The 12,418-nt window shown below is 39.3% G+C and overlaps 1 protein-coding gene across 3 annotated transcripts in view; it reads left to right on the top strand.

Moving 5' to 3' along the window:
- The window catches only part of TMEM131 (transmembrane protein 131), a 111,620-nt gene that overhangs the window by 62,749 nt on the left and 36,453 nt on the right, over positions 1-12,418 (top strand). For all 3 annotated transcript variants that reach the window (XM_054973400.1, XM_054973399.1, XM_054973401.1), the window contains exons 7-11: positions 1,323-1,445; positions 2,193-2,273; positions 8,224-8,374; positions 8,463-8,519; positions 9,548-9,609. In XM_054973400.1, the coding sequence (XP_054829375.1) occupies positions 1,323-1,445; positions 2,193-2,273; positions 8,224-8,374; positions 8,463-8,519; positions 9,548-9,609 (474 nt within the window). The remainder of the gene's footprint in view (positions 1-1,322; positions 1,446-2,192; positions 2,274-8,223; positions 8,375-8,462; positions 8,520-9,547; positions 9,610-12,418) is intronic.

The following is a 12,418-nucleotide window of genomic DNA, read 5'->3' as shown; positions in this document are numbered from 1 at the left end:
GCCTAATTTCTAAAAATAGTTGTGTCCTTCTACCTTCAGCTTCTTCTTTTTTAATCTGTGACCATTTCACATGAAGAGTGGTCTAATTCTGACCTAGATCTCATTGAGGTGGCCTACCTGTTCTGTACTCCATCATACTGCATATGGGGGCTCAGTGGATTAAGTGGTCCTCCATAGACCGATTATATTATTACACTATTTATTTGTATATTGATTTATTAAAATATTTATACTCTGCCTCTTGATTGAAAAGCGGCCTCAAGGTTGCTAATGAATGAAATGGCTGAAGTCCACAATTAGAAAATCCAGAAACATAATTGTCAGCAGAGATGCAACATGAATAGTAAAAGATAAAAATAACCATACAAGGGGAACAAAAATCAAGAAAACAAGTAGAAAACCATTCAAATTTGCCAGGAACCCCACAAAGCTTTCTTTAAAAAGCATACCTGGTGATAAAAAGACATTCTGGAAGGGGCTAGAAGAATCTTCATACAGAAGAGGGAATTCAGTAGTCTTGGTTACTAATGTTGAGAAGGTCATATCTGTAGTGGCCATCTACGAAATTTCAGAGGGTGTGGGGGCATGGGAATCAGTATCCAAAGACTCAGTATACCATGCACTCTGGAGAGTACTATATGAATATAATGCATACAGTTTTTCAGTATTTGTACACACTGACCTGAGGGGTACAAATGATAAAGCCAAGGTGCAGCGGCACAATGCTGGCAGTGCAGTCCTAAGGACAGATTATTGGGAGTAAGTCCCATTGAATAGATATGAGTAGCTTCCAGCTTGTAAACAGCTAGAAGAGTTTAATCACATCCCACTATCAAAATGCAATGGTATAATGTGTTTAACTCATAAGAAGTAGTAACAGTAGTTGACTTATTGCAGTGACCAAAATTGAATTTCAAGCACAATATAAAAATAGATAAATAAAAGAAGAAAGAGTGAGAAGGATGTCTAAAAAACCCAAATCACTGATAAATAAAGGAGTTGATCTTGTGCATAATCATGGTAGATTACATCCCAGGACATTAATGAAATTAGGGAGCAGAAGATGGCAAATAGGTAATTATTTTTAAAAGTCCTAAATCTGGCTGTAAGAAAGAAAGAAATTGTGTCTGGGAGATGCTTAGTTTGTAGTTGTCACTTGAACAAGAGTTGCAAGGGAGCAAAAGTTTGACATACATTACTTGTATACAAAAGAGTTTAGATTGATAGCACTATTAAAATAAAACTCTCTAAAGTAAACTTAAAGTGGAGAATGAGAAGAAAATGTACACTGCAACACTAAAATTTTGGTTTTTTATTAACAGGTGTTTGGTGTCGGAGTACCAAACCCCTACAGACTACGCCCTTTTATAGGGGCAAAAGTTCCTGTAAATAGCAGTTTTTCTCCTCTAATAAATATACACAACCCTCACAGTGAACCCTTGCAGGTAAGCATAAAGTAGCACTTTTATATCTACAGTTTCTTGTTAAGATATAAATATTGCTTTAGGACTTTATAAGTATTCTGGATGTTCCTTGGATGTTTTTTTCCATATTCTTCAAATGAATTAAATATACTATTTAAAATTCAAGTTGCTCTATATGAAAAGCTGCATTTGGTTATGCACAGGGCTCATTTCGAGGGGGAACGCACAGGAACGCAGTTCCGGCAGTTCCCCAAAGAGGTCACATGTCAGGGTGGCCCCGCCCACCTGACTCTCGGCCATTTTGGGCCCGTTTCAGCCTGAATTGGGGCCAAAATGGCCTGGATCGGGCCTCTGATGGGTGGTGGATCACTCTCCCACTCAGCAGTGGCCTGATCCTGACCATTTTGGGTTCCTTTTCGGCCATTTTCAGCCCCTTTTTGCCATTTTGGGCCCAATTTCAGCCCTGAATGGCCAGGATTGGGTCTAAAACATCCAGGATAGGTGAGGTCAGTGGGTGTCGCATATGCAAATCAGTTTTGCTAATGACACAATTCTGGTGATGTCAAGGGGCGTGGCATATGCTACAGAGTTATGCTAATGAGTTCCTCCAGCTCTTTTTCTGCGAAATGACCCCTGATTATGCATGTCTGGAAAACCTACTTGTCAAACACAAACTTCACATAGGTAGTTGGTGTGTGTATGTGGGTTCATCATAGCTTCTAACTGTGTTTCTTATGAAACTAGTTTAATTTTTGACTGTCCTTGTAGGTGGTGGAAATGTATTCAAGTGGGGGTGATCTCCACCTAGAGCTTCCAACAGGTCAACAAGGGGGTACAAGAAAACTATGGGTAAGTGGTATAAACATGAGCTGATCTGTTACAAGATTTTTAATTTACTTACAGCATTTATACACATATATACAATCAGGAGTTTCCTGGCATACCTCATAGCTGCAAGAGCTGTGAGCTCATACCACAAACTGCCATTTACGAAATGCATCAATAGTATGAGCTTATTTTGCTTCTAGAACAAAAGCTGTAACAACCAAGCGGTTCTTTTACAAGTGGAAGTTAAACGGTGGCAGCTGCCTTCCATTTTGCATTTGTTATACTCTGCAGGTTTAAATGGAAAAATTGCCCTGGGTATAGAATGTAAAATTACATGGGAACATATCCTCTGACAGGTTATGTTGAGTTGATGTTTTGAACTAGAAACAGGTGACATAGCATGGTGCTAGAATGACTGTGTTAAGTAACCTGCTGGATACAGAAGCATGTTTGCAAGTGTGATGCCTTGTGGTGGTGTTAGGTCACACTGTCTTTGTTCCATTTTGTATCCTTACATCAGCAACAGAACCTAAGCGCAAATCAGAGTTGTTACAGATACTTGATTTTAATTGTGTATACTCAAATTATATACATGTCTTTTAGTAAGCTCTGTATGACCTTTAATGCAGTTCACTAACAGGTTGTGGAAACATACTTTTATCTTTGACAACCAATTAAAAGTAGTTGGGGAAAAATAGATATATGATCTTTTAATTGCTAGAAAAGATTAGATATAATCTGTTAATTTAACTTTTTAGACCTTCAAAGTTTTTAAAGAAAGTTATCAGTGCAGATGTGCAATGTTATCGTAAGTTAGCTTCAGCAAAAATCATGTGTTTAAAAATATGAACAGTCAGCTAAGTTAAAGACCAATCACACTTTCATATTAATGTCATCTATTAAAGGTCTCAGAAAAGTCAAATGTCAGTAAGTATAAAAGGATATCACCAAAATAAAAAAAATAAGGTTTTGGAGAAGGAAATCTCATGTAGAAGATTTTAGGTGAATAAGTGTGATGTGATCTGGGTGGGGGACTGTTTTTCAGCCTCTAGTCTGTGGGGTCCCACAAGATTCTGTCTTATTGCCCATACTTTTTAACATGTACACAAAACTGGTAGGTGAGGTCAGCTGGAGATGGGGCTGGCCTGTCGCCAATATGCTCTATGCTAGTGGATCACAGGGAGGCTTTGTAAACTTTTGACTGGAGCCTCAGGGCAGTTTTAGGATAGATGAGGGCTAATAAATAGAAGCTAATCCCAGCAAGACAGAGGTGCTAATGGTGGTTGAAAGGACTGGCCTGGGAATTGGGGTATCTCCTGTTCTGGATGGGGTTGCACTTCACTTAAAGGAACAGGTTTGTAGCTTGAGGGTGCTGCTAATTGATTCATTACATTTATAGCCCGCCCTCCCTGCAAGCAGGCTATGGGCAGGTTACAGCAATAGATAAATGACAACAGATAAAACGGTAGAACAATAAAATCACATCTCCGCATAGCAGTATACATTTCAGTATCCCAGATGGGGCACCATTCCCCTTGCCTTGCACACCATACACACGGGGAAAGAGGGCGGAGGTACACCTTGGTGAACTCTAACTCCCAAGCTCATGGGTGGGGGGGCAGATGGACCATATAGCCTCCCCCACTAGTAGGAGACCAGCAGGGAGGCTACTTGGAATGGATCCAAATGCGCCTGGCCTCAGCCATATGTCTGGCGGAATGTCTCTGTTTTACAGGCCCACTGAAAAGATATACGGTCTTGGCAGGCCCAAGTGTTTTCCAACATAAAGTTCTACCAGGTCGGGGCCAGGATGGAAAATGCCCTGGCCCTGGTCGAGGCCAGCCGACCCTCCCTGGGGCCAGGGACCACCAGTAGGTGTTTATCTGCTGATCTAAGGGCTCTCCGGGGTACACACGGGGAGAGGCGAGCCCTCAAGTATGCTAGTCCCAGTCTGTTTAGAGCTTCATAGGTCAGGACGAAAAGCCTGGGCCTCCTTTTGGATAAGCAGGTGGTAATGGTAGCCAGAGAGTGCCTGAACCAGCTGCCTTTCCCGGGTAAAAAAATTTCTTGACACTGTAGTACATGCCACAATAACATCTATATTATATTACTGCAATGCCCTTTATGTAGGGCTGCTATTGAAAGCGCACCCAGGAACAGAATGCTTCAGCCAGGATTGTTGACTGGTTGTAAATCATAGGGACCATATCACTTCAGTCTTGGCCCGTCTGTCCTGACTCCCAATTTGTTTCTGGAGTGAAATCAGTGTGATGGTGTTAACTTTTAACCCCCTAAGCATCTTGGAACCAGCATACCTTAAGGACTGCCTACTTCCATATGAACCTATCTGCCTATTACAGTCAACTTCAGAGGCTCTGCTTTCGCAATTTCCATTGCAGGCAGTATGGGTGGCAACTCAAGAAAGGACCTTCTTGGTCATAGCACCAAAAATGTGCCATTTACTCCCTGGGGAGATTATTTTTCATGATCACTGTCTTCTTCCAGCAAGTGAAGAATTTCTTTTTTGCTTGGTATTCCCTTAATAAACCTCCTTCCTGTTTGTTTTACTTGTCATTTTATATATGTAATGTTTTAAAAGTTTATTTTTAATGTCTTTTTAATTGTTCACTGCCTTGAGGGCCCTAATTGGGTGGAAAGACAGGATAAAAATGTGTTAAATACAACTTTCATTCAAGGCAGGAAGCAGCTAGCCTATTTTTATTCTACCTTCAGGATAATGGCAGTTCATCTCTCCTTATGTACTGATTTGTGCTTGAATGTTAAACTGAAGAATTGGTTAACTAGGATTAAATCAGATCAGGAATGGATCTCCTCCCCCTTTCTCACCCACTATCCTGTGTCTTCTTGTGATTGATGAGAGTCAAGGCTGCGTGTTAGAACTCAAAGCTCACTAGCATTGAATCTATTTTTGTAAACTACAGGAAGCATTCACAAGTGAAGTTAAGCCCTGGGCTTTGGTCTTTGTTATTTAGCCCACTAGGATGAAACTAGCTCCCCTCCTTTCCCCCCCACTTTTTTCCTTGCTTGACATTCAGCAGTACGGAATTGATGAACTCGTTATAATGGAGTGATTCAGCTCTTTAGATTAGATAATAGCTTTTACTCTATCTTCACATGCTTTCTGTTACAGTATGCGATAGAAGTAAATGATAGCCGTTCACTGAGTGAAAGTAGAGTACAGTGCAAGTACAGTGCAATCCTAAGACGTGTTATACCAGTCTAAGCCCATTGAAATCAATGGGCTTAGAGTGGAGTAACTCTTCTTAGGATTGCACTGATAGTGTGAGGTGCTGAAGAGAAGGTAAAATACACCCTGTTGGTGACTTGTTCCTAAAAGTGTTCCTTTTGGGGCATAGTACATTTCCCTGTAAGGAAAATGTTTATGACATGTGGTCTCTTTACTCTATTTTCCCCCTCCTTGAATGATGGGAATTTTGCTTTCTTAATAGGCTCATTCTCTTCGATATAATTAAAGATGCAGTTTTCAGAAAGATTGAGTGCATAAGGAAAAAAAATATATAGCTATGTTTGGAGAGTGGAGTGTGAGTGGATATGAGTGTGTCTAGGTGTAGCACCACTCTCCAAACAAAGCCGTACGGGTTTTCTTTGAGTGCGAGTATATGTTCATTCATGCACTAAATGAAAAGCCTGTAGAAAACAAAGTGCTATACATTTTTTATATGGGTTGACATTATGACATTATCAAAATATAGGAGAAAAACTTAGATGTATTCACATAAGTATATTATAAACAAAACTGGCTAAACTTGCTTTGGAAAGCTTCTATTTCTTGTCAACTGGTATTTGTGTCTAAATAATCCATGCTTTATTTTGAACTAGTTATATGTGCATACAGTTTAGAAATAGGTTGAAAACCTTGCTTCCATCTTAACATTCTAAAGCAGTGAACTAAGAACGCCAATTATTCATCTTCATTCTTCTCTGCAGTCCCATATTGGGACTGTGCATGCACAAGCCTGCCAACTGGAAAAGTTTCTATTGTTTCCCTAGAGCTCCATTATGGGGCAGCCTCTCCCAGTCATGTCCCAGGCGGTTTTCCTGTCTAAATGGCCATATAAACTAGGAGGTTGTACAATTCTAAATAAAGCGTTTCTCAGAGTGGGCATGGGGTTAAGGGCGTTACATCAGAGAATTGCCCATTACCTTTAATATTTGAATATTTATATAAGATGAAGTCAGAGGGTTTGGCTACCACATCCCTTAAGGTCCACTTGGCAGGCATATTGGCCTTCCACGCTCAGGTCGAGGACAAATCCATTTTCTCCCATTAAAGATCCGGCCAATTTCTCAAGGGAATGCTCAGTCTTTATCCCCCAAGGTTGCCACTGGTTCCACAGTGGTCCTTGTCTTTATCACATTTAATGTTAGCACCCTTTCAACCCCTAGCCACTTGCATTTTGAAATTACTCTCAGTGAAAGTGAGCTTCTTGTTGTGAGAGCCAGTTTGGTGTAGTTGTTAAGAGTGTGGGACTCTAATCTGGAGAACTGGGTTTGATTCCTCCACTTGAAGCCAGCTTGGGTGACCTTGGGTCAGTCCCAGTTTCTAGCTCTCTCAGCCGCACCCACCTCACAGGGTGTTTTGTTGTGGGGATAATGGCATACTTTGTAAACCACTCTGAGTGGGTGTTAAGTCATCCTGAAGGGCGGTATATAAATCAAATGTTGTTGTTGTTGTTCATATTATTATCTTAGTAGTAATCACATCAGCTAGAAGAGTGAGTTGTCAGTGCTCAGGGCTGACCAACCACATCTCAAATTTCATGAAACCAGGATGGTCCTCCGTCCAAGTCTCCAGTTCGTACCAAAGGTTTTGTCTCCCTTCCACCTGTCTCAGGATATCACCCTGATATTTTTCCCAAGCCCACAATCCAGGGCAGAAAGATCACTACACTCATTAGCTGTCAAAAGAGCGTTGTCATTTTATTTGGATAGGACAAAGGCGTTTCATACAGATCTGCATTTATTTGTGTTTTCAGGGCCCAAATAAGGGCAAATGAGCTTCAGCGCAGACCATTTCTAGATGGATTTTTTCAGCCATCCATTTGGCATACCAACATGCTGCTGTCCAGAGCCTTCTTCATCTGAAGGGTCATTCTGCCTGATCTCAGGCATCTTCTTCAGCCTTTTTGCAAGGTGTGCCGATACCAGACATTTGCAAAGCAGCTACCTGGTCGTTCTCAGACACCTTTGTTAAGCACTATACTACAGATGTCAATTCCACACGAGATGCAGCACTGGCCAGAGCAGTGTTACAATTTCTCTTTGCTTAAAAAAGAGAGAAAGAGAGAGAGAAGTATTTATTAAACTATGCATTATATGCGGTTAACCGTATTGGCAGAACTTCCAGGTCCCTATTCAGTTATATATATATACACATGACTCTTAACACAGTTGATTCTGTTATTGCTGCTCGTTTCATGGTAATAAAATATGCCTTGGAGAGATTCACCCCGCCTCCTCCCCCGCCAATGGGGGACTGCACAGAAGAATGAAGATGAAAACAGGGTTATATTTACCTGTAACATTTGTTCATTGAGTTATTCTGTGCAGGTGCACATCCCCTACCTCCTGCCGTGCTGTGAACTCTTTGGCAAGGTCCAGAAGGAGATTGTGGCGATTCGGGAGAACTAAGGGGAAGGGGTTGCTTCTCCTGGGTAGTCACATAGCTGTTTAGGCGGGAAAATGGGCTGGGATGTGACTGGGAGAGGCAGCCCCCTAATGGAGCTTTATGGAAGCGATAGAAACTTTTCTGGTTTACAGGCCTGCATATGAGCAGGCCTAATGTGTGCCAGCACAGAAGAACTTGATGAACAATGCATACAAGCAAGTACAACCCTGTTTACTGAATACTCCAGTTGCATAATAGATGGGTTTGTTAAACTTGTACAGGTACTATACTGTAATTTTGTATGATTGTCTGTTTTGATAGGAAATTCCTCCGTATGAAACTAAAGGTGTCATGAGAGCCAGTTTTTCTTCAAGAGAAGCAGATAATTACACAGCTTTCATTCGAATAAAAACAAATGCCTCGGACAGTACAGAGTTTATTATTCTTCCAGTAGAGGTAGAAGTCACAACAGGTTTGTACAGTATACTTATTAATCTGCTTGATTTATTTCTGTACTGCAGCAGAGGGAAAATACTCATTTTGTTCTTTGTTTTTTAAAGCCCCAGGAATTTATTCATCAACAGAAATGCTAGATTTTGGTACATTGAGAACACATGGTGAGTCATATGTTTCATATACCAGCATTTCCATATTGAAATGAAGTAGCTTACTTCACAAAAACTGCATAAAAAGAAACCCAATTCTGTTTCTCTTGTATCTTAAACTTTGTATGCAAGGAACAGAGGGGGGGATACAACATATAATCTATATTCATTATCCCTGGAGTGTATAGTTTGGGAGGTACAATTTAAAGTAAAATGAAATGAGTGAACATTGCAAACATAACAGGACTCCGAATAAACATAAATTCAAACTACAGTTTTTCCAAGTGGGAATACAGAATTGTGCCTGACTGCCTTGATTGTAGGATCACTAGAGATAGGCATTCCTTACTTAATTGATTCCTTACTTAATTTCCAGTATAAATAATTAAGGAACTCAAGGCTCAGAGCTTTTAAAGTGCATTTTCCTCATCAATACAGTATTATTGGAGGAGGGATATTTCTTAAAGCCTTAAGTCTTAAAGGTTTATGCCTAAGAAAGCCCATAATGTGTTGGCCAGGAATAAACAACAATGCTTAAGAAATCAGCGTAGCTAATTATTTGAATTTAATCAAAAATGAGATTTTGTTTTTGTAACTGGCAGTGTGTGACACCTATGCATGGTAGACTTGTGCTTATAACTTTACACTTGGATCTAGGGGCACCTTAGTGCAAGGGAATACATACATTCCCAATTTATGCGCAGAGAGAACCAAGTGTTAAACTTGGTGGGAGACCTTAATATCACTGGAGCACCCTGTACATATTGAAACAATTGTGGAGCTTCGGATTGGAAGTGTAATGTTAGGCTGGTTTAAGTAATGGTAGTATCTGATGTGCAACATGTGTCTGCCCCCTAGAAAGAAAAATGAGAATAGACTGATTCTTAAATCTGTTAACAAATTAATGGCTTTCCTTTCTGAACTGGGTGAGAAGTAACCTTAAACATTAGATGATAGAAATAAAATGTTCTGCAGCAACTTAAACAGATTTTCTTTTGTGCAATTCATGCTCTAGTGCCTTTTTTATTGGATTTTAACAGATCTGCCAAAAATTTTAAATCTACACTTGTTAAATTCAGGAACAAAGGATGTACCAATAACTGTAAGTATTGCCTCTTCAGTTTCTTACTATCTCATCATATTTTGCATTTAAAATAACACAAACACATTAAGTGTCAAAGACTGAGCTCTTGTATTTTGATTTCCCCCTCAACTCACTGTGGCTTTAACGTATGTTTGGAGGGTATCGTTCATTTTCTTTAGATGGACTCGACTGCCTTTTTGATATTATCTTGGCTGCTTTCAGGTGGAAAACTGCCAGCGTTGTATGCTATGATGGCATCACAGACAACTATGACTAGAATGATAGCATTTTCTCTCGTTATTTTAGGACAGGTGGGTGGAGAAGTGGGCTGGGATAGGGGCTTGATATTTTCATAGTCTGTAACTTGCCTTATAAACGTCTAATAAACTTAAGAGATTGCAGTCTTGTATGGCTAAAACTTCACAGTTCCCCCTACCCTTATTTGTATTCTTCAATCTTCTATTCATTAACAAAGACACATTTTGAGAAGCAAATTTGGTTTTGTTACCAACCAGACTTTAATTTTCATAGTACTCTTTAATAATTACTCTGTGCTTGTAATTAAACAATTTAAAAATTGCTGTTCTGGTATTAACTTAAAGTAAAAGCAGTAAACTGCAACACACTAAATTCCATGAAATCCCAACCTAAGTCCTTCAGAGGAAATGTCTTGAAAAGTGTACAAGTAACTAGTCAGTACCATCACAAATGCTTTTACAAGTACTCAGGTACATGCTAATTATGTTGAAGAAAATCTGTCATTCATTGCAATAATTCAGAATATATACACACAAAAGACTTGTAACACAACTCCATTGAGAGTTACACTCTTCTAAGCCCGTTGACTTCAGGTGACTTAGAATTGTTGGAGGCTCTTGTGGGTAAAATTCCAACTACTTATAAGTGTCTCTTCTACAACACTATAAACCTTCCAACAAATCAAGTCACTGAAATGAATCTACAAATATTTTTAAAGTTTTCTTAGTTGTCTTCAGCCCTATCGTTACCCAGTGTTCCAGATCTTGTAGTGTGAGTAGGGAATAGTATGCTTGTATCTGTTGCATTTCTGAATCGTATTTTTAATCTTCTGTAGCATAGTTTTATTTTGCGTTTTCCCACAAAAGAGGACATGATGATCATACAACACTGGATGCCTGTGAGCAGCAGTGGTGGGCCATTCCTTTTAGCTTATGTTAGCATTTGTCCTCTGAATGTTCTTAAGTTTAATAAATCAGATGGAGCTGTTTCCTTTTAAAGATGGTCCATGCTTGGCTTGGGCTCATACCAAAGGGACTGAAGGACTTGGTATCTATAACAGTAAAATTACATTTCTGAAATACAAAATACAAAAGTATGTACTCACATAATTGTCATCACTGGACACTAGCTGGTACTTGGTCCTTCTCTGCAGGAAGCTCTCACCCTTAATAAACCTTTTCATAAACCCACATGTCTGGTCTGTTCTGCATAGTTTAGAGGAAAATATGGAATGGTTTGCCATAATCCAGTGTTAGTAGAGACATCAGTGAACATGAAATCGTTGTAGAGCTACTGTGGCAGAGAAAATTTTGATGATTCTGCTTGAAAGTTTCCCTGTTTATCCTTTAACAAACGTGGGATGTGTTTAATTGATGAGTGGGAATTTCCAGAGCCAGCCCTTTGTGCTGTTTTTTCAAAAGTGTGTTCCTCTGATATTTTGCCCTCATTTTTCTTGAAAGGATATTGTTGAATGCTCCAAGTTCTAATGTTTTGATTACTGCTCAGGTTTCTGCTATTATCCTACATTTTAAGTGGATTGGAGAGGTATGAGAATATATCTAGCATTGCTTGAAGGCTGAAATATTTCTTTGCATTTCCATGTAAATATGGTGGAGTGAGAGCTAAGGCACGCGTCTCCTAAAATTTGTTCCAACATAGGTTAGATGCAAGAAAGAAGTCAGTTTCAAACTTCATCCTAATGTCATGGGGAAAAGCCAAGACTATATTTAGCAGGCATCTAAGCTAGATACTTGTAGAACTACATTTTGTCAATGCTGTATGCCAGTTACAATAGTTGTAAAAGCTTACCTGCGCTAACCTTTATGTTTTATATTTATAAGTCATCTGTTTCTGTGCCAGAAGGCTTTATGTTTACTGTATAATGTGCACTTCTTAATATTTAGCTATGCTGCCTTGATAAAAACACAACGTTTACCCCTCCATCGTTGCACTTAAAACATCTTTTGTTATATGCAAGATACAATAGAAGATCCATAGCCAAGCTGAAATTGTTTGTTTGGATCTTTGATTATAATTTATCATCCTGCTGTTCAGATATTAATTAGTTGATCTGTTCTTCAAGAGAGATCTGGTGCTCACGCTTAAGTATCCCTTTTGAAAGTGGTCTTAAATAGCTTTTTGCGTTTCCTCTTTTATAGTGCTGCCTTATGTTCCAGTGTTTGTTTTATTTACCTTCTGAGGGAGAGCATTGGTATTGAGGGCAGAAATAAAATTAAATGTGGTGGGTGTCGTGCGTTTTCTTCCTTCATAGAGAGGATCTCTGTATGGTGGAACTTCGAGGCAACACAAGAACCACTTCTGTAAAATTCATTGGATAGAACTGTGGCAGCATTCTTGTCACTTCTTAAATCTCATTAGTAAAAGTAACTTTGATAGCTGTGATATTCTGTTGACATAATTTTGGAAGCAGTAAACACTCTTCAAGTAGCAATAGAAATTTTCACAAAAAGAATACTTCCTTTTTAGTAAAACATTCTAGAGCTGAGAAAGTAGATTGAAACCAGGTTACTAAATGTTCTGAACTGTTATAGTTAAATATATTAAATAT

This window comes from Eublepharis macularius, chromosome 3, assembly GCF_028583425.1.
Source record: "Eublepharis macularius isolate TG4126 chromosome 3, MPM_Emac_v1.0, whole genome shotgun sequence".
In the NCBI taxonomy this organism is placed as follows: Eukaryota; Metazoa; Chordata; class Lepidosauria; order Squamata; family Eublepharidae; genus Eublepharis; species Eublepharis macularius.
Note: the sequence above shows the minus strand (reverse complement) of the source record. Positions and strands in the feature narration are given on the sequence as shown.